At 47.2% G+C, this 19,839-nt stretch overlaps 1 protein-coding gene across 1 annotated transcript in view; it reads left to right on the plus strand.

Moving 5' to 3' along the window:
* Positions 299 to 19,839, plus strand: part of SYK (spleen tyrosine kinase) — a gene marked incomplete at its 5' end in the record, with an annotated part of 57,181 nt that continues 37,640 nt past the window's right edge. Inside the window, 2 exon segments of the mRNA NM_001104952.1 lie at positions 299 to 756; positions 3,438 to 3,598. Coding sequence (NP_001098422.1) covers positions 355 to 756; positions 3,438 to 3,598 — 563 coding nt within the window.

Here is a 19,839-nt window from a genome sequence, read left to right on the forward strand (position 1 = left end):
CTGCCCACTGGGAGAGGTTTTGAGCCCTGTTTTGCAAGGGGACTTCTCTTTTTAGTCAGTTAGAACGCTCGGTCCCCACCAAAAAAAAAAAAAAAAAAAAAAATTCAATGCAGGTTTTCTGGTTCAGTATTGAGAGGGCGTTTTTGGAAACCTAATGATTATGTGGGTGGAAAGGATGAGGGCACCTTCCAGGGCACCCAAGTCCCGCAGGGAAGAGCTTCAAGGACTAGTGGGCCAGGACTGGAGGGTAGGTGCTCTCACAACTACCTGCGCCCGGGTCCTGACCTCTGCCCCATCTTTGTTTTGCCAGGTGGACCCCTGTGTGTGCCGTAGGTGTCAGGAGAAGGCGCAGGCATGGCAGACAGTGCCAACCACTTGCCCTTCTTCTTTGGCAACATCACCCGGGAGGAGGCTGAAGACTACCTGGTCCAGGGGGGCATGAGCGACGGGCTCTACCTGCTTCGCCAGAGCCGCAACTACCTGGGTGGCTTCGCGCTGTCGGTAGCGTATGACAGGAAGGCGCATCACTACACCATCGAGCGCGAGCTGAATGGGACCTATGCCATCTCGGGCGGTAGGACCCACGGCAGCCCGGCCGAGCTCTGCCACTACCACTCCCAGGAGCTGGACGGCCTCGTCTGCCTGCTCAAGAACCCTTTCAACCGGCCGCCAGGGGTGCAGCCCAAGACCGGCCCCTTTGAGGACCTGAAGGAGAACCTCATCCGGGAATACGTGAAACAGACATGGAACCTCCAGGTGGGCGGCGGCGGGAACCCCTCGGCGCGCGGTCTCCTGAGTTCCCGGGCACTGGCGTTCACGCAGGCACCCAGCTCCATGAGAGCCAGGCAGTGGGGCCCCAGATAAGCACCCTTCTCCTTAGTCATCCACGTGGCCCCAAAAGTGCCTCACTCCAAGAAGACAGCCTTTCCTCTTTTGCGGTCGCATTTTCGAGGGTGGCCCTTTTGTGCCAGCGATGTGGGTTTCTCCACCGCAGGAAACCACTGTCACCCAATTCATGCTGGGCCTCTTGGAGGAGGCATCACAAGAATATACTGGTTTTTATTTACCTGAGAGGGTCATACTGTACACTCTTTTCGGCTTTGATCCTCTCGCTAGATAACATCTCTTGCAGAACTTCTGGTGTCAGCAGATACATGCTGCATCAGTCAGTTACTGACTGCCTGAGACTCCCTTCTATGCATCATAACTTATTTAACTAGTGCCAATTAACCAGTACCCATTGATGGACAACTTCGGTGCTTATACATAATGCTGCTAGTAACATCCTTCTAACCCTTTTTGCAATATCTACAGGATAACCCTGAGCAGGTTGCATTTGCCACAGAGAATGATTTGGACATGTTGATAAGTTGTCATCCAGAAAGGTCTCAGAGCTGTGACAGCTTACATTCCTGCCACACTCTCAACAGCACTGATATCAGGAGCCAGCAGGCTGATCGACGGCCTCCTGCTCCGACTTATATGCTCAACCATTTCCTTCCGTTTCCTGGATGTATGCCCCGGGCATTTTTCTGTGTTGTCTGATCCACAGGGATGTATGACAGCTCAGGCTTTTTCAGGATTCTGTACACCGATTCCTATATTGCTTTAATAGGTTCTACAATGAATGCAATCTTGCAGATAGATAATAATACTATGAGTTCAGTATTTTTCATTTAGTATTAATTGGATATGTCTTAAACCATCCTTTTTAAAAATTTTAAATTATTTTTCTTTTAAAAAAATTACTATTATTGAAGTATAGTTAATTGAAAATGTTTCTTCCTGTTCTGTTGTATAGCAGAGGGACCCAATCACACACATTTCCCTGTGCTATACAGTCGGCCCCCATTGCCCATCCATTCCAAATATAACAGTTTGCATCCAAAAAACTCCCCAAATGCCCATCCTTCCCGCCCCCTCCCCTTTCCCCTCTGGGAACCTCAAGTCTGCTCTCCTTGGCCATGATCTATTTTTGTTTTTTTAGATATAGGATCATCTGTTCCATTTTTTTTTTTTTTTTTTTTTTTTTTTTGCTTTTTAGAGCTGCGCCCGCGGCATGTGGACGTTCCCAGGCTAGGGGTCAAATTGGAGCTACAGCTGCTGACCTACACCACAGCCACAGCAACACAGAATCTGAGCCGTGTCTGTGACCTATACCACAGATTATGGCAACGCTGGGTCCCTGACCCACTGAGTGAGTCCAGAGATCGAACCCGCATCCTCGTGGGTACCAGTTGGATTCGTTTTCACTGAGCCACAATGGGACCTCCTTCTCTTATTCTTTTTTAAGTCAGATAAGTCAGGCTTGTTGAAGCGTAACTTACAAACCATGAAATTCATCCTCTTTAAAAGTGTCCAGTTCTATGATTTTTCAGCAAACACATGGCACATGTAGTCATCCCCCCAAGTCAAATATGCATTTCTGTCCCTATAGTTTTTCCTTGTCAAGAATGTCATATAAGTGGGCTCCATAGCAAGCAGTCTTTTCAAACTGGCCTTTTATACTTGGTGTAAGGCATTTGCGAGTCAGCCATGTGTCAGTGGTCCATTCTTTGTTATGGCTGAGTAATATTCCACACTATTGCTTTTGCCCTCTGCCTACTTTGAACTTGATATCTCTTTGGTACATAACTGTTACTGCTTTTGTTTTTCACCCCATCTCTGAGGCATGAAAAAATTTCCAGACTCACCTTTTCTTCTGTCTTCCCTCCTTGCATCCATCTCCTCCTTTGGGTTGGTTATGTTTTGATTTTTACTTCTTCTGGTTCTTTTTGTAAGTTAACAATTAACTTGGGTTCTTCATTTTCTGCTGCGAAGGATCTCTGTTTCTCTCCTCCTGGAATGATGAGGAAGAGAATTCACGTGGCTGTCAACCTTTTTTTCTCCTTTTTCTTTCTTTCTGCTTTGTCATTTCTGCATTGTCAAGGGTCATCTCCTTTCTGTGACCTTACAGGCAGCAGCGTGCATGAGCCCTCAGAGTGAAACCTTGCAGAGGCAGACAGAAAAAAGCATGCCATCTTAAGGCTTCCTGACTGCTGTTAAATGATCAGAGTCTAATACAGAACAATCAGCTCTAAGAGGAAGAGGGCAGGAAAACCATTCTTGAGACCTCATGGACTATACCAGAAGGTTTCTACAGCTCGATGTGGCTTTTCTTTTTTTTTTCTTTCCATTTTTTTTTTTTTTTTATTGCTCAAATGAATTTATCACATCTTCGATGTGGCTTTTCAAAGGCCAACCTCTGTATTCTAAAATCTGTTTTCTTAGTTATTACACTTGAAGGTACTTAAGTAACGTAGTAGATCTATCGGCTTTATCTATCGAATGAGCAAATAGATGAGATTGCATTTTCCTGGGTCAGGCTTAAGACAGACTGGAAACGCTTTCTTGTCACTTTCACTTAGCATGGCTCCACTCTCCTCTCCTCGTGGCAGGGTCAAGCCCTGGAGCAGGCAATTATCAGCCAGAAACCTCAGCTGGAGAAGCTGATTGCCACCACAGCCCATGAAAAAATGCCCTGGTTCCACGGAAAAATCTCTCGGGATGAATCTGAGCAGATTGTCCTGATAGGATCAAAGACAAATGGGAAGTTTTTGTAAGTATTCTGTCTTTCCCTTCGCTCCTGAGCACCAGGCCTACTGGGGACAGTTAGGGGTAACTCAGCCTCCCCATTCCTGGACTCCTGGTGACCCTGGGAAGGGATCAAGTGCCATCCTCTGAGACACACGTGTTGGTCACATAGACACCTAAAATCAAAGCCATCCCATGGAATTCTGCATTTAGCCACTCGCCCCCAGGGCGAATACTCCTCTTGGGCACTGAGGGACTTCATGTAAAGAAAATCTATTCAGCCTCACTTTCTGCTTTTCACGACAAACATGGGATGTGTAACACTGTCTCTGGCTCGCCATCCAAGCTAAAAATGCCGCAGTGTGTTTGCTTGCATTGGCCCTGAGATCTCAAACTTTACTTCTCTTTTTACTTGGAGAGGAATGTCCCTAGGGTGGAGAGTAAAGCGAATTTGCTGGGAAAGGTTAGTGCAGGTGCTTGATCCCAAGCACGCATGCAGACACCAGCCTCATAATCTCGGGAATGAGGTGTGGGCGTTCCCTGATGGCCTAGTGGTTAAAGATTCAGTGGTGTTATTGCTGTGGCTCCGATTCGATCCCTGGTCTGGGAACTTCCACATGTTGTGGGTGTGCCCCCCCCAAAAAAAGAAAAGAAAAGAGATGTGCATCTGGAAGTCTGTTCACTGTTATCCTCAGTGGTCAGTGCACCTCCATCCTGGAGGTTCTGGAGACACAGGCCATCCCAGGGTGCGGTCATTGGTCCAGAGGAGGGAAGGAGCTGTCTTGGGCAGGTGTCGACCGTATTCCCCCAAGGTGCTTCCAGCTGAGGCACACTCACCTGTGCTGGTCACTGCTCAGTGGTCACCACTCCCTCCCCCCGCCCCCCGAAGAGGGTCTGACTGGGTGCCGCGTCCGCATCTTGGACACTGACCCAGCAATGCAGCCCCATGACCAGCAATATGGAGTCACATCACGGGCATTATAAACTTTTCCTAGAAACAGAAGTGTTTTCTCTGAATAGCCATCTAAATAAGAATTTTCTTTAGACTTTACCGTAATAGTTCTTGTTTAAGAAATGATTTTAGGGAGTTCCCATTGTGGCTCAGTGGTTAACGAACCCAACTAGTATCCATGAGGGTGCAGGTTCGGTCCCTGGCCTTGTTCAGTGGGTTAAGGATCTGGCATTGGGGTAGGTCAGCTTGGATTCTGCGTTGCTGTGGCTGTGGTGTAGGCTGACAGCTGCAGCTCCGATTCCACCCCTTCGACCCCTACCCTGGGAACTGCCATATGCTGTGAGTATGGCCCTAAAAAGACAAAAAAAAAAAAAAAGGAATGATTTTAGGAGTTCCCATCGTGGTTCAGTGGAAACAAATCAGACTATCATCCATGAGAATTCAGGTTCAATCCCAGGCCTTGCTCAGTGAGTTAAGGATCCAGCGTTGCCATGAGCTGTGGTGTAGGTCGCAGACAAGGCTTGGATCTGGTGTTGCTGTGGCTGTGGTGTAGGCCGGTGGCTATAGCTCCAACTGGACCTCTAGCCTGGGAACCTCCATATGCCACAGGCGGGGCCCTAAAAAGACAAAAAAGAAGAAGAAAAGAAAAAAGAAAGAAAAGAAATAATTTTAAACACAATACTCTTTTTTAAAAAGTGACCTAAAAAAAAAATACACAGCAGACCAGGTTGGCACACAACATGACTGGTATGCAGTAGCAGCTGCTGGCAGAAATCCTGTGGCGGGGAGACATTTTTTTCCCCCTCAGTGTGGCATTTACTAGCTCATTTTCCCCCAAGGTTTGGACTTTTACCACCTTCTCTGGAGTGATTTCCATCAGCAGTGTCGTGGGACTGCATCCCAGCCTCTTGGTGTGCTTTGTCAGCCCCACGTTGTGTCATCGGAATAGCCAGGCCAGCTGCCCTCTCATAGGTTCCCACGCCTGCTCCCAGCCAGGCTCGCTGGGGGACAGCTGTGCTCAGGGAGGCCACGTGCTCCCCACTTAGACAAAGGGAGCAGCCGCCCTGGGACGGACTGCAGTTTCGGAGTCCTTCCCGCGGGGTCTTCTTGGTCCTCGTCCAGGTTTTCCTAAAGAACATGTCTCCTGCCCACTTTCCCATCATCTACGACAGCTTGTCCCTCTGTGGATCAGCATCTCCTGGTGTTCGCAGTTGTATGAGGCACTGGACGCCAGTACCGTCATGGGCGCTGGGCATCTGCCATGGGGAGCCTACATCTCAGTGGCAGAAGTAGCCACTGGACAAGGGAACAAGAGCTGCAAAGTATGTCAGAGCATTTAAGGATGGGACTAGAGCCTGCCGTGGTTGAGGTACCTGGGTTCTGTTTTATGCTGGGTGGTGAGGAAGGAGACATTTGAGCAGAGACCTGAAGGCAGCTGGGAACCTGCTGACACAGGAACAGCATGTGGCAGGAGTGTGCCAGGCCACCAGGAGGCCACCGTGGCAGATGCAGAGTGAGAGGGGGAGGATGGAGATGAGGGCCAGGCTGCCCAGGGCTCTCGGGCAGTAGGAGAACTTTGCTTTGGACAGATTGGTCCATCCACCTTCAGGAAGGTATTAAGGCAGATCCAGCTGAAGCTCAATGGGGTTCCATCTGGCTGGGTGCAGAGAAGAGCCCGTGCAAAGGTGCATAGGTGAGCACGCTCACCGACCACACTGTGTGTGTTTGTATCCATTTGACCCAAAGTGCAATGTCCATTTTCCTGTAGTGATTTGGGGACCTGCCCCTTCTTCTTTGTGAGCAAGGAACCTTTTGTGCCTGTTGGAAGAAGGCATGGCCTGGGTGCTGACGTGCAGCCCTGCTGCTTGGCTTCGCTCTGCCCCAAGGTCAGGGCCAGGCGCTGTGTCTCCTGTGTGTGCAGGCAGGCTCTTACTGTTGGGAGCAGCAGTTCATTTGTATCCTCTGTTGTCCCCAGTGAGGAGGAAGGCAGATTTCAGGATACGTGGTGCTGCACTTGGTCAAAGGGCCTGACACCAACTGTCTCTTATCCTGATGTTGACAGTTCTTTGTCCAACCGCGCCCACCCCCCCCCCCGCCGCCCTTTTCTCTTTAGGGCCACACCCGCAGCATATGGAGGTTCCCAGGCTAGGGGTCTAATTGGAGCTACAGCTGCCGGCCTACACCACAGCCACAGCAATGCCGGATCTGAGCCGCATCTACAACCTACACCACAGCTCATGGCAACGCCAGATCCCCGATCCACTGAGCAAGGCCAGGGACTAAACCTGCATCCTCATGGATACTAGTCAGATTCATTTTCACTGCGCCACAATGGGAACTTCCTGTCCAACCCCATCTTGCTGCTTGATTTTACCCACTTGGGGTGGATGATACTGGTCGTCATTGCTTACAGTCTATACTGGTCCATTCCCAGCCCTTCCGGACACGGTTTGGCTCCAGTTGGCCACCTGCCATGTGCTTCTCACACACCCTCTGCTCCCCTCATCCCTGCAGACTCAGAGGTGCTTACTTCCTGTGTGACCCTATCAGAGACTTTTCAAGGCTGGTGGCCTTTCCAGGACCTGCCTGTAACAGACATTAAGAACCTAGGAGGCTTTCAGATCCAGACACAGAACCTAATCTTTGTGATTCCTAATCTGGGCTTCATTAGATTTAAAATAAGTTAATGCATATCGAGCGCTTTGTAGAAGGCTAATAAATATAAGTGATTTTGTGTCATTAATAAACATAGGAGGAAAAGCCAAGGGACACCCATGGCTGATGGAAATGCCTGCACTTCCCATTTAGGAATAACTTGGAGAGTCAAGTGTGAAGATTCATCTGGAATCTCTGATTTACATTACAGTTCAGTGTAGCAAGACACCCTCCTTGGGAAAACAGTACTCTTGCTGCCCACAGAAAACATGGATGGAAAGACAGCATATTTCAAAAAGTCTGAGACCTAGATGAGGTTCTAAATCTTCATTAAGGCAAAAAAATAAAGGAGTTCCTGTTGTAGCTTCATGAATATGAATCCAACTAGTATCTATGAGGTCCACGCCTTGGATCCGGTGTTGCTGAGGCTGTGGTGTAGGCTGGCAGCTACGGCTCTGATTTGGTCCCCAGCCTGGAAACCTCCATATGCTTCGGCTGCAGCACTAAAAAAAGCAAATAAATAAATAAATCCTCACTAATGCAGCTTAAAATGCAGATAGTATGTCCTGGAGATTTCTAACCATCCAGAAGAACTGTGCCTGGGGAATGCTGGCCAACTCAGATTTGTTTGTTTTCCTCTTGAATTATGGCATGCAGTCCATGTGCAGTGGCAGAACCCCTGAGCCAGAAGGAACCTCACTGCTAAAGGTCTAAGTCCCTTGATTTTTACACAAGGACTTGGGCACAGGAGAGCTTACCCCAGGCTGTCAGGCAAATAGGAGCTGAGGGCTGGAATGCAGGGTCCCTGAAGTGGCAGAGCTGAGAGGAGGCAGCAGCAAAAGCCACACCCAGGGTGTACATAGTGTGTGGTTGCCTCTTCATTGTCAAAAATTTGGTAATATTTTCTGGGTATCAAGAAAGAAAACAGAGGAGTTCCCGTTGTGGCTCAGCAGGCTAAGAACCTGACTAGTGTCCACTAGGACAAGGGTTCGCTCCCTGGCCTCGCTCAGTGGGTCAAGGATTTGGCATTGCCATATGCTGCGGTGTAGTTCACAGATGCGGCTCAGATCCAGCATTGCCGTGGCTGTGGTATAGACTGGCAGGTGTAGCTCTTATTCAACCCCTAGCCTGGGAACCTCCATATGTCACAGGTGCAGCCCTAAAAAGGGGAGAGAGAGAGAGAGAGAGAGAGAGAGAGAGAGAGAGAGAGAAAGAAAGGGAAACTGAGTCCTTCCTGTAGGTTCACAACTCATTCTGAGTAATACATGTATATTTTTAGGATTGTTGTCAACTCTGGGAAAGGAAATTGGAGTAGCAGAGGGGGTCTTCTCTGGCTGCGATTAAATATCTCTTACAAATCGTACAAAACCCTATGGCCACGTGGTCACATTGCTGGGCCCTGCTTGGGCCGGATGAGGCCAAGAGGACGGGCCGTGGTCAGCAAGCCTCTGAGCATCCCATGCAGAAATATCTCACCCTATGGTTCATGCAGGGCAGCTTAGAGCTCTGGTGCACAAAAGCTTCCCTAAGCACCCATCATGTCTGCTGAAATGTAACGTGCTGTGCACCCTTTATGTCATCGCGTAATGTATCTCAGAATGAAAAAGCTCTGAAAATTCCATGTTCTGCAAATGAAAAATGATAGAATTGTCACTATCATTGTGTTTAGCACTCAGGTAAATATTTTATTGATTTTTGGCTAAAAGTCCTTACAGGTCGAGCGAGTTGGACGGGACCTTTAAAATACACAGATAAGGAGTTCTTGTGGCTTAGTGGGTTAAGAATTCTCAGTGTCCAGGAGGATTCAGGTTTGATCCCTGGCCTCACTCAGTGGGTTAAGCCAAAAGCTGCAGCTTAGGCCACCCATATGGCTCAATCCAGCATTGCTGTGGCTGAGGCGTAGGGCTACAGCTGCAGCTCTGATTCAACCTCTAGCCTGGGAACTTCCATATGTCGCAGGTGTGGCACTAAAAATTAAAAAAAAAAAAAAAAAAAAAAAGCAAATAATGGCTCTCCAAATGCTTGAATCAACATCTCACAGAAAAGGAGGGATTTCAGATTTGTCAAATGAGTCATCAAACCAATGTCACCGAGGCCATATTCACTGTCGTTCCTACTTTCTGACTTTAGAAAGATGCTATTTAAAAAAGAAGCTACAGAGTTCCCTTTTGGCACAGTAGGTTAAGGATCTGGTGTTGTCACTCCAGTGGTTCAGGTCACTCCTGTGGCATGGGTTTGATCCCTGGGCTGGGAACTTCCACATGCCCCGAGTGTGGCCCAGAAAAAAAAGAAACTGCAGGAATAGCTTTTCATTCCACAAAATATCAATGCATTCCACCAGATGGGTGCCATGCATTGTGATAGGACTGTGACAAACAACACAGGTTTTGGTCCCTGCCCGCACCATGCTTACAGCCTAAGGGGAGATGTTAAATTCAGAAAGATGTACGGCAAAGCGTGTGATGGGTGATGGGCAGGTAGGTCCTATTCCATCCACTATGGTTATCGCTTCTAATTAGTGACGCTGTTGACTGTCCCAGTGGTATCTTTATTTTATTTCCGTTCACTTGTTTACTGTCCATTAGTCTCACTTGTTCTGAATGTCAGCAGTGCCTTGTCATGGATTCTACTGCTCAGAACAGGGACTCAGTGGTAGGCATCTTTCTGGGGAAAGGGATGTTTCAGCTGTGCTCTGAGCAGTGAGGAGAATAGAATTAGTGGAGAAAGAAAAGAAAGTGGTCCCAGGCTGGAGGACGTGTCATTGCAGAGTCTTAGAGGTCAGCTCTGTGACCCAAGTGTGGCCTGGCCAGGAGCGGGCCAGGAGTGACAAACGGTGGTGGGGAGGCAGTCAGACCAGACAGGAAGTCTCTACTGATCCTAACAGGTGGAGCAGGGAATGGATTGTCCACTTGGGGAGTGAGAGGAGGCTCCTAACGTGATGGGAGGGGGTATAGCACTGTCTTGGGGTCAACAGGACTCTCAGGCTGGATGATCATCCTATTTATGCGCCAACTGTAGGATTTGCCAAATGTTCCTTAACCTGGCTGATTCGATCTAGCTGAGGGTGAGGGGGTGGAAGGGCAGGCCTGGAGTCCAGCAGGAGGGAGGAAAAGCTATAGCCGGACAAGTGTGTGTGTAGCAGGGAGGGGTCGGTATGCCTGAGATACTGGGCAAGAGTGGTGGAAGGTGAGAGGTGGCATCACTGGTGCTGACTGCAGGTCTTATTTTGGAAAGGCCTGGTGAATGCCAAGCCAGTGTGGCCATTTGGATAGGAGGTGGAGGGTGCTGAAGGTGAACCCAGGAGAGAAGGGTTTCGGGGTAGGGGTGACAGAATGTCTAGGGAGTAGGTGCTGCTAAGCCAACCCTCCTGGGCCAAACAGGCGGGGCTCTCAGATAGGGGAGACTCCTGAGGTCCTCAGGAAAACTCTGACCCCGGGCCTACCCCCTAGGGAGTGAAGAATAGGGATGAGGGTTCTGCAGAGGGAGAGATGGCAGAGTCAGGTCTCAGACCAAGCACAGTAGTTTGCAGATGTCAAGAACCAATGTTGCCTATGCAGTAGCTGAGTGAGGTGGGCGGGGGGGCAGGAAGGGAGAACTGAGGCTGAAAGGTATCCGGGAGAGTGGGGTTCTGAGAGTCAGAGAGGCACACCTGCTGGGGAGTGTGCGTGGAGGATGGGAGATGTGGCCTGTGGGCTTCGCTGGTCCTGAGGTCATAGAGTGCTACATCCCCTGCGCCCTTTGCTGGCCTGTGGTTGTGGTACGTGATGGGTGGGACTCCTTAACACACTCCTTTCCCATGACAGCTCTTATTGTAACGTATTCAAATTCTCCCAAGTAGCCTGGGGCCCTATATGCACAGAAACAAGACAGTGCAGAGGCCTCTGGAGCAGGTACCAACTGGGGGTGCCATTTGCCCTTCACAGGCCCTCAATAGTCAGCCACCTTTCCAGCCCCCTGGGACACCTGAGTCCCCTGTGTGACATGTTCTTAGGTGCTCTGCAACATTAGCCATTTGCCGTTTTCCAGGCAGAGTATGACACTCTCATTATTTTCTCCCTTCCTCTCTGCTTTTCCTTTCCCTTCCCCACTGTATTCTTTTCCATTACAGCCCTATACCCCTCCCATCGTCTCCTCCCTTACACACACACACACACACACACACACCCACACACACGCACACACCATGCCTCTTACATTGCCAGCCCTTTGGGAGGCCCACTAGGAGAATCTGCAGGTACAGCCAAGAACAGGCAACAAGCATAGGTGGTCCAATAAGGGTATAACCAAGTGGGCCCTAGTAGATTTGGTGATAGTGGCTTTCTAAGGAAAAGGTTGCGTCCACTCAGAATCACGGATGTGCAAGACCACGTGACGCTTGTCCAGAATGAACCTGGCTTGGGAACCCCAGATGACATACCTGCCACCCTTGACTCTTAGAATAATACCTTTGACCAGGGCCCTCCCCACTGACCTCATCCTGTGGACTGGGTGGCAGGTGGATGCCTCTCTTTGGAAACAGCTCTTAGTAATCCTTTTCAGTGCAAGTACAACTTGGTAATAAGGTAGCCATAAAAAAATGTGTTCATGATATGGCACATTTTTCAGAGACATTGAGATCAATTGTAAGAATGTACACTTATATTCCCAATGAACAGGGAACAAATGTAAATTAGGAGAAAGGATGAAGAATGCAAGCAGAGCCTTCAGTTGGGTTCCATAGGATGGACATAAAGTCCAGAGCAGATGATGTAAGCATTAGTCCTCAACCTTCTGTGTTTATGTGAACCACCTGGAAGCTGGTTAAACCCCCCTGCCCCACTGCCCACCAAGTTTTTAACTCACTATGTCTGGGTAATGGCTCAGGAATTTGGATTTCTAATAAGTTCCTAAGTGATGCTGAGGCTGCTGGGGTGGGGACCACATTTGAGCCTGTTCAAGATGCTGAATGCCTACCTAAGCTATCTGATTAAGAATAGTGATCATTTAAGATTTTCCAAGTTCACTGAAGGGTCTGTAACCATGTGTGCAGTAGGGAATGTTCCCATGACACACTGCAAATGCTGTATTATTTGACTGGTTGAGACAGAGTTAACCTTGAAACTGCTTCTATTTGTAGAAACTTTAGTTCAGACAAGCATAGCCACCTAATAATGCTGTGATTTAGACAGTTTAATTCATCTCTCTGACCTCAGTTTACTGAATGATAAAAAGAGGAAACTAGTGTGTTACCTGAGTTGTTATAGAGATGAACAAGATAAAAAGTATTTAAAGCTAAGCCAGTGGTTGTCCTCTATCTGTACTTCCTACAATCATGGATTCTTTTCTTTTATCCTTCTTTCATATTTCTTCTTTCAGAGGCTCTTATTAAACATATGTTAGACCTTTTTAATTCATCTTCTGTATTCATTCTTATTTTCTGTTGCCTTTTCTCTGTGTGCTGCACTATGTAATGTTCTTGGATTTGTCTTCCAGTTCATTAATTTTCACTTCATCTGTATCTAATCTGCTATTAAATTCATCCACTGTTTTTTCCGCACTAATTATATTAAAAATTTTTTTCTAACAGTTCTATTTGTTATTTCTTAAATAGTCCTATACATTTTTGAGATTGTTTGCTAGTTTTTGTGATTCCATCCTTTGGTTCTTTGAACATTTCATTTTATATTCCGTAAATAATGATTTCAAAGTGGAAAGTCCTTGGCAGTCTATATCTCTGTCTCTCCTGCTGTCTTTCCTGCTCTGCCCTTTTTCTCAGAACGTATTGTTTCGTTATGTTTCGGGTAATCTTTGTGCATTAGTATTTGATTGATATTCATCTGCAGGACTCCTGAACATCCTGTGCTGGGAATGTTGACTTCCAGAGTTGAAGAGGTTTTCTTCCCAGTCCTTGCTTTCATGGGGCAAACTCAGGTTTGGGTGCCCACCTTGCTGCTGGCCCAGGATGTTGTTCTCCTGTCCACTGCAACACTGATATTGGTGTTTGTCCTTAGGTGAAACTCACATTTTTTTTTGGCTTGTATTTGCTACTCATTTTCCCCGGCTCAAGTTTTAATTCACTTTCTATTATAGACTTAAATTTTGAAAGCAATCTGTGGGTTTAGAAAAAAACCTTACTCTGTTCATTGTTGAAGGAGACTGGATGACCCTCATATGCCACAATAAAAGCTGAGTTCTGTGAGCACTCTCAGGTACCGGAATCCTTGATCAGAGTGTACCATTTTATTTGACATGTGTGGTTGTGTCGCCACAGGTCTGCATGAAGAGACGAGATGTGTCTGAAGTCAAAAGTTTAAAGGGGGTTGTGAAGTGATGTCAGCGTCACTTCGTTGGTCTGACCAAGGTCCCCATGAAGCTGGAGGAGAAGCAGCATGACCTAGTTTCACCTTATGATCTAGAGCCGAGGGAGAGAGAAGGGAATTTGTGATGAAACTTTTAAAAAGGCAGAGGTGTGAAAGAATAGCTTGACCTGTGAACGCATTTGGCCCTGTGTTCCATACTGATCCTGCTTGTAGGGAATGCTCACGTGTCTCGGTTTTTCTACAATACAAGGCAGAAGCACCAGAGAGTTGCATTTTCTTTGTCTTCCATGGATCATGAGGGCAGGTACCTCTCCCGACTCTAGGGGAGGGGCTCTTGGCGTTACACTGGCAAGCACACTTCTGGGCATGACACTTTCACATCCTCTCCTTGCCAGCTCTGCAGCTCTTGTCTTGAGAAGCCCCTCTTGGGCCCAGGCGGCAGTATCTGACCACCTGATACGGTGTCGGCCCCGGAAAGGAACCCTTCCCTGTCTCTCTGTACAGCCCATCCCAGCCATAGGTGCACAGCTCATCCCAGCAGCCTCCTTCCCCTCTAGCCAGCCATGCGCTGCTGTGCCATGGAAAAAAACATGCATGGGACAGGAATGCCTGGTGGGCTAGCATGCACCCTAGACATTCTTTTCTGTGTGCGGCAGACACATGACAATGTCCTGGGACCTTGGGGGTCACCTTGAGGGTCCTGCCACCTCCCAAGTCCTCACTCCCTCCTCAGTGTCTGGGCATCATTACCAAAAAGTTTTCTCTGATCCAGGAGGTTATAGGAGAGCCAAGAAGGAGTTCAGCCCCTCCAGGCGGTGCCTGGCAGAACACTCTCCCCACCTCAACTTTGCCAAGCGCCTTGTGTCTGTGAGCTGCAAGGCCTGATCATTGCAGAGCCTGAGACTGTCCACCCCCAGAGGCAAGGTAGCTCTCTTGCCCTCTCACCAGCGACCTCAATTCTGTCTTTTTTCCTTTTTAACCTTTAAAGCACTTGGAGTAACCACCACCAGATGTAGTTTAGTTCCTTATGCTATAGTTGGGAAAAAATACTTCTTCTTTTTTTTTTTTGGTCATTTTAGGGCCACACCCCCAGCATATGGAGGTTCCCAGGCTAAGGGTTGAATCGGAGCTGCAGCTGCTGACCTACACCACAGTCACAGCAATGCCAAACCTGAGTTGCAGCTTTCAGCAACACCGGATCCTTAACCCACTGAGTGAGGCCAGGGATTGAACCTAAATCTTCATGGATACCAGTCGAGTTTGTAACCCACTGAGCCACAGTGGAACTCCTGACGGTCTTGAGGCCAATTTGGACAACTTCACAGTTCAAAGCACTGAAGTCCTACACCCTCTAGTAGCAAGATACACATCTGTTGTGAGCCTGCTTCTTCCAAGAGGCTTATTAAGAAAAAATATTCTAGGGCTTCTCAAACAGTTGACCTGGAGGGCAGAAGCCAGCAACCCCAGGAGAGTCTCTTTGGGCATCTGTGTGACAAACCTCATGGGTGTCCCCAGGGCAGAGGGGAGCTTTCTGAGGACCAAGAGGGGGCCAAGATGAGGAACTATTTTAGCTTCCAAACCAGTATTTTCCGTATATTAGAGTAAAAATAGCCCAGCCCAGGATGCGCCTGCTGCCAGCAGACACTTCACAGTTGCTGGCCGTTAGTGTCACCAAGCCTCTGGTCTTTGCCACCTACAGATGTTGGGCCTGTGGGTTTCCCTTCTCTGCCCTCGTTTCCTGCCAGCTGCCTTGGGGGCTGCTCAGACTGCATGTCCAGGGCCTGTCCCTGTATTTTCTGGTCCTTAGGCTGTGCTCACCAGGTAGCTGTCACTGCTGGCATCCTGGAAGTTGGCTGTCTGGCTCTGGCTGGAGCTCTGGGAAAGAAACTCCTCTGGGACCTGTTCTCTGGGGAAGCCAGAAGGAAATGTGTGCCTGTCTAAAAGCAAAAGATGCTCTATTTCTGCCTTGCACCAGCTCTCTTTTAATGCTGTTTTTATTAGGAAAGATCAAACACACAAAAGAGTGCATCACTCTACAGGTGCAGCTTAATGGATAAATGTAAGGCAAACGCCACTGGAGTCAAGAACTAAAACATGACCAGCATCGCAGAAGGCCCTTCACTCAGACCCCAGCTCTTTGAGGACACCACTTCCTGCACCCTGTGTCCAGCATGTCCTAGCTTTTTTCTTCTCTTCTCTTTCTCTGCCACCTAGACCCTAGGTGTACATCTTTCAACAAAAACATTTGCTTTTGCCCGTTGGGGAACTTCATGTGTACGCAGTCACAGTCTGTGTTTTAATGCTCGGGAGAGTCATCTGCGCTTTGTATCATTGCCATTGGTTCATTCTATTCTGTGACATCCTGTGGCCTGAAGACCCGACTTCTTTGCACCTGTGCGGTCGGTAAACACTTGGATTGTTTACAGTTTTTGGCAATCACAGATAAAGCTGTTAGAAGCATCCTAGCACATTTTATAGCTGCAGAATGCACACATTGTGTGTGTCTTGGAGTGGATTGCTGACCCGCAGGGGATAAATAGGTTCAAATTCAAGAGAGAATTCCAAATCATTTTCCAAAATGATTGAACCAATTCAGGCCCCACTGGTAGGATACAAGGGTGCCTGTTACCCCCCCCCCACTTCTCAGCAATATTTAGGATTTTCAGTCTTTTTAGTTGTTGCCAGTCTGAAGGGTATATGATGGTGTTAATTTGCATTTCCTGATTTCTAATGAGGTGATTGCACCGTCTCCCCGAGCATTCTGCCATCCTCTGTCTCAGCTTTACCAACAAGAGTCCATCAAGGTTTAAGGCAAAATGGACAGGTGGAGACTGGACATGGATCCAGAAAACCAGAGTTAAGTTGATCGTTTCCAGGACCCTGAGGTCCAAGACTCAAAGGGCTCTAAATCAAGGAGAGCAGAATTGTGGAATGGCCTGTGGACATTGCTGTCCCAAAGTCCCCTTTTATATGCATATGCATAAATTCTTAATGCTTCATAGTAAGAATTTTTGTTGTTGTTGTTGGTTGCAAAGGAAAGGTTGCTTTATTCAGGAGGTCAGGAACCTGGAGAGAAAGGAGACTCATGTCCAAAAACCAACCCTAAAGATTCTGTTTGACTGTGAAAGTTTTGCCTTTTTGCCTTTTTCTAGGGCCGCACCTGCGGCATATGGAGGTTCCCAGGCTAGGGGTTGAATCGGAGCTGTAGCCGCCCGTCTACACCAGAGCCACAGCAACGCGGGATCCGAGCCGCGTCTGCGACCTATACCACAGCTCACGGCAACGCCGGATCCTTAAACCACTGAGCAAGGGCAGGGATCAAACCCACAACCCCATGGTTCCTGGTGGGATTCGTTAACCACTGAGCCACGATGGGAACTCCCGACCATGAAAGTTTTTAAAGGGAGACTCATTTGGGGGGAAGGTCAGAGTCTTCATTATCTGCCACTGTGTGCAGACTTTCTTCTGATTAGTTGGTGGTGAGGTAACAGGGTGGAATCTTGTGCTCAGCATGAAGTTGCCATCCTCCACCAGGATGGGGGCCTTAGTTCCTCGAGAAGAGCTCAGAGGTATTGTTATGCATATTCCTTGAGGAGGAACTAGGACCCTGCCCCATTTTTTGCACAATTTTTTTTTTTAAATTTTATTTTTTTATTTTCCCACTGTACAGCAAGGGGGTCAGGTTATCCTTACATGTATACATTACAATTACAGTTTTTCCCCCACCATTTCTTCTGTTGCAACATGAGTATCTAGACATAGTTCTCAATGCTATTCAGCGGGATCTCCTTGTAAATCTATTCTAGGTTGTGACTGATAAGCCCAAGCTCCCGATCTGCACAATTTTTTTGATGCTAAATATAAACAGATTTATTTTTATAAATTTAATTGTTATTGTTATTTCCCCCAACACCCTTATTTTCCCCCACTGTACAGCATGGGGACCCAGTTACACATACATGTGTACATAAATTTTTCTCCCATTGTCGTGCTGCGTTGTAAGTATCTAGACATAGTTCTCAGTGCTACATGGCAGGATCTCATTGTAAATCCATTCCAAGAGCAATAGTTTGCATCCTTTAACCCCAAGCTCCCAATCCCTCCTACTCCCTCCCCTGACCCCAGGGCAGCCACAAATCTATTCTCCAAGTCCATGATTTTCTTTTCTGTGGAAACATTCATTTGTGCTATGTATTAGATACCAGATATGAGTGATACCATATGATATTTGTCTTTCTCTTTCCGACTTATTTCACTCAGTATGAGAGACTCTAGTTCCATTCATGTTGCTGCAAATGGCATTATTATTATTATTTTATGGCTGAGCAGTATTCCATTGTGTATATATACCACATCTTCCTAATCCAGTCATCTGTTAATGGACATTTGGGTTGTTCCCATGTCTTGGCTGTTGTGAATAGAGCTGCAATGAACATGTGGGTGGCATGTGTCTTTTTTAAGGAAAGTTTTTTCCGGATATATGCCCAAGAGTGGGATTGCTGGGTCATATGGTGGTTCTATGTATAGATTTCTAAGGTACCTCCATAGGGTTCTGCATAGTGGCTGTACCAGCTTACATTCCCACCAACAGTGCAGGAGTGTTCCCTTTTCTCCACACCCCCTCCAGCTGTTGTTATTTGTGGACTTATTAATGATGGCCATTCTGACTGGCATGAGGTGGTATCTCATGGTAGTTTTGATTTGCATTTCTCTAATAATCAGTGATGTTGAGCATTTTTTCATGTGCCTGTTGGCCATCTGTATATCTTCCTTGGAAAAATGTCTATTCAGATCTTTTGCCCCTTTTTCCATTGGGTTGCCGGCTCTTTTGCTATTGGCAGTGTATAAGTTGCTTGTATATTCTAGCAGTTAAGCCCTTGTCAGTTGCATCATTTGAAACTATTTTCTCCCATTCTGAAAGATGTCTTTTTGTTTTCTTTTTGGTTTCGTTTGTTGTCCAAAAGCTTGTCAGTTTGATTAGGTCCCATTAGTTTATTTTTGCTTTTGTTTCTGTTGCTTTGGGAGACTGACCTGAGAAAATATTCATAAGGTTCATGTCAGAGAATGTTTTGCCTGTGTTCTCTTCCAGGAGTTTGATGGTGTCTTGTCTTATATTTAAGCCTTTCAGCCATTTAGAGTTTATTTTCATGCATGGTGCGAGGATGTGTTCTAGTTTCATTGATGTGCATGCAGCTGTCCAGGTTTTCCAGCAATGCTTGATGAATAAATTGTCCTTTTCTCATTTTATGTTCTTGCCTCCTTTGTCAAAGATTAATTGACCGTAGGTGTCTGGGTTTATTTCTGAGTTCTCTATTCTGTTCCTTTGGTCTATATGTCTGTTTTGATACCAGTACCACGCTGTCTTGATGACTGCGGCTTTGAAATATTGCTTGAAGTCTGGAAGAGTTATGCCTCCTGCTTGGTTTTTGTTTCTCAGGATTGCTTTGGCAATTCTGGTTTTTTTGTGGTTCCGTATTAATTTTTGGATTGTTTGTTCTAGTTCTGTGAAAAATGTCATGGTTAATTTGATAGGGATTGTACTGAATCTGTAGATTGCTTTGGGTAGTATGGCCATTTTTACAATATTAATTTTTCCAGTCCAGTAACATGGAATCATAGTAATAATTGGTATCATTTTTGACCCCGCCAAACTATCTTATTTGTTGGCCCCTGAGGGTTATGCGGCTGATATATTAAAAAAAAAAAAGCAAGTGTGGAGAGTCCCACGTTATCAAATAGCTTCTGCACAAGATAGGATCAGTTCTCCTCTGTATAAAAATATGTTTTACTTTTACTGTGTGGTTATGTTTTGGTTTGATGGCAACCAACTGGCCTTAATGGGCCATGTGACCGTGAAAGGGAACTTATGCTTTGGGGTGACGGTGAGCCAGCTGGGAGGAAGGAGCTGTCTTCACAGCGCAGAAGGTTTTAGAAGCAGCCCTTGCTGAGGCTGAGGCTCTGGGTGTGCCCCACCACCCACACCAGCTGCCCTGAGCCCTGGGGCGTGGAGGGAACCCGTTCCTCGCGCACAGCCAAGCACGACTTAAATTTATTTTTAAAACAAAGTTCCAACCCCACACAACACAGCGCAGCCCTCAAGTCCTGGGGTTAGCTTTATGAGATGAACCTATGCAACCAGGAAAGTGTGCCTTGTCAGCTTCCAAAGCCCGGCTGGTGGACGTGGCCTCTTGCACGCAAGAGGAGGCATCAAAAATTGCCCTACAACATGGAAATCCCACGGCAGCTTAGCACATTTGAGCTTTTCCCAAACTACAGTGCAGTGGGCGCGTTGCTTCATATTTGGGGGCCTTGGTTTCCTTATTTTAGAAGATGTTGAGGAAGAAGAGGCTTTCTGGGACC

The sequence above is a fragment of the Sus scrofa genome, chromosome 14 (genome assembly GCF_000003025.6).
Source record: "Sus scrofa isolate TJ Tabasco breed Duroc chromosome 14, Sscrofa11.1, whole genome shotgun sequence".
In the NCBI taxonomy this organism is placed as follows: domain Eukaryota; kingdom Metazoa; phylum Chordata; class Mammalia; order Artiodactyla; family Suidae; genus Sus; species Sus scrofa.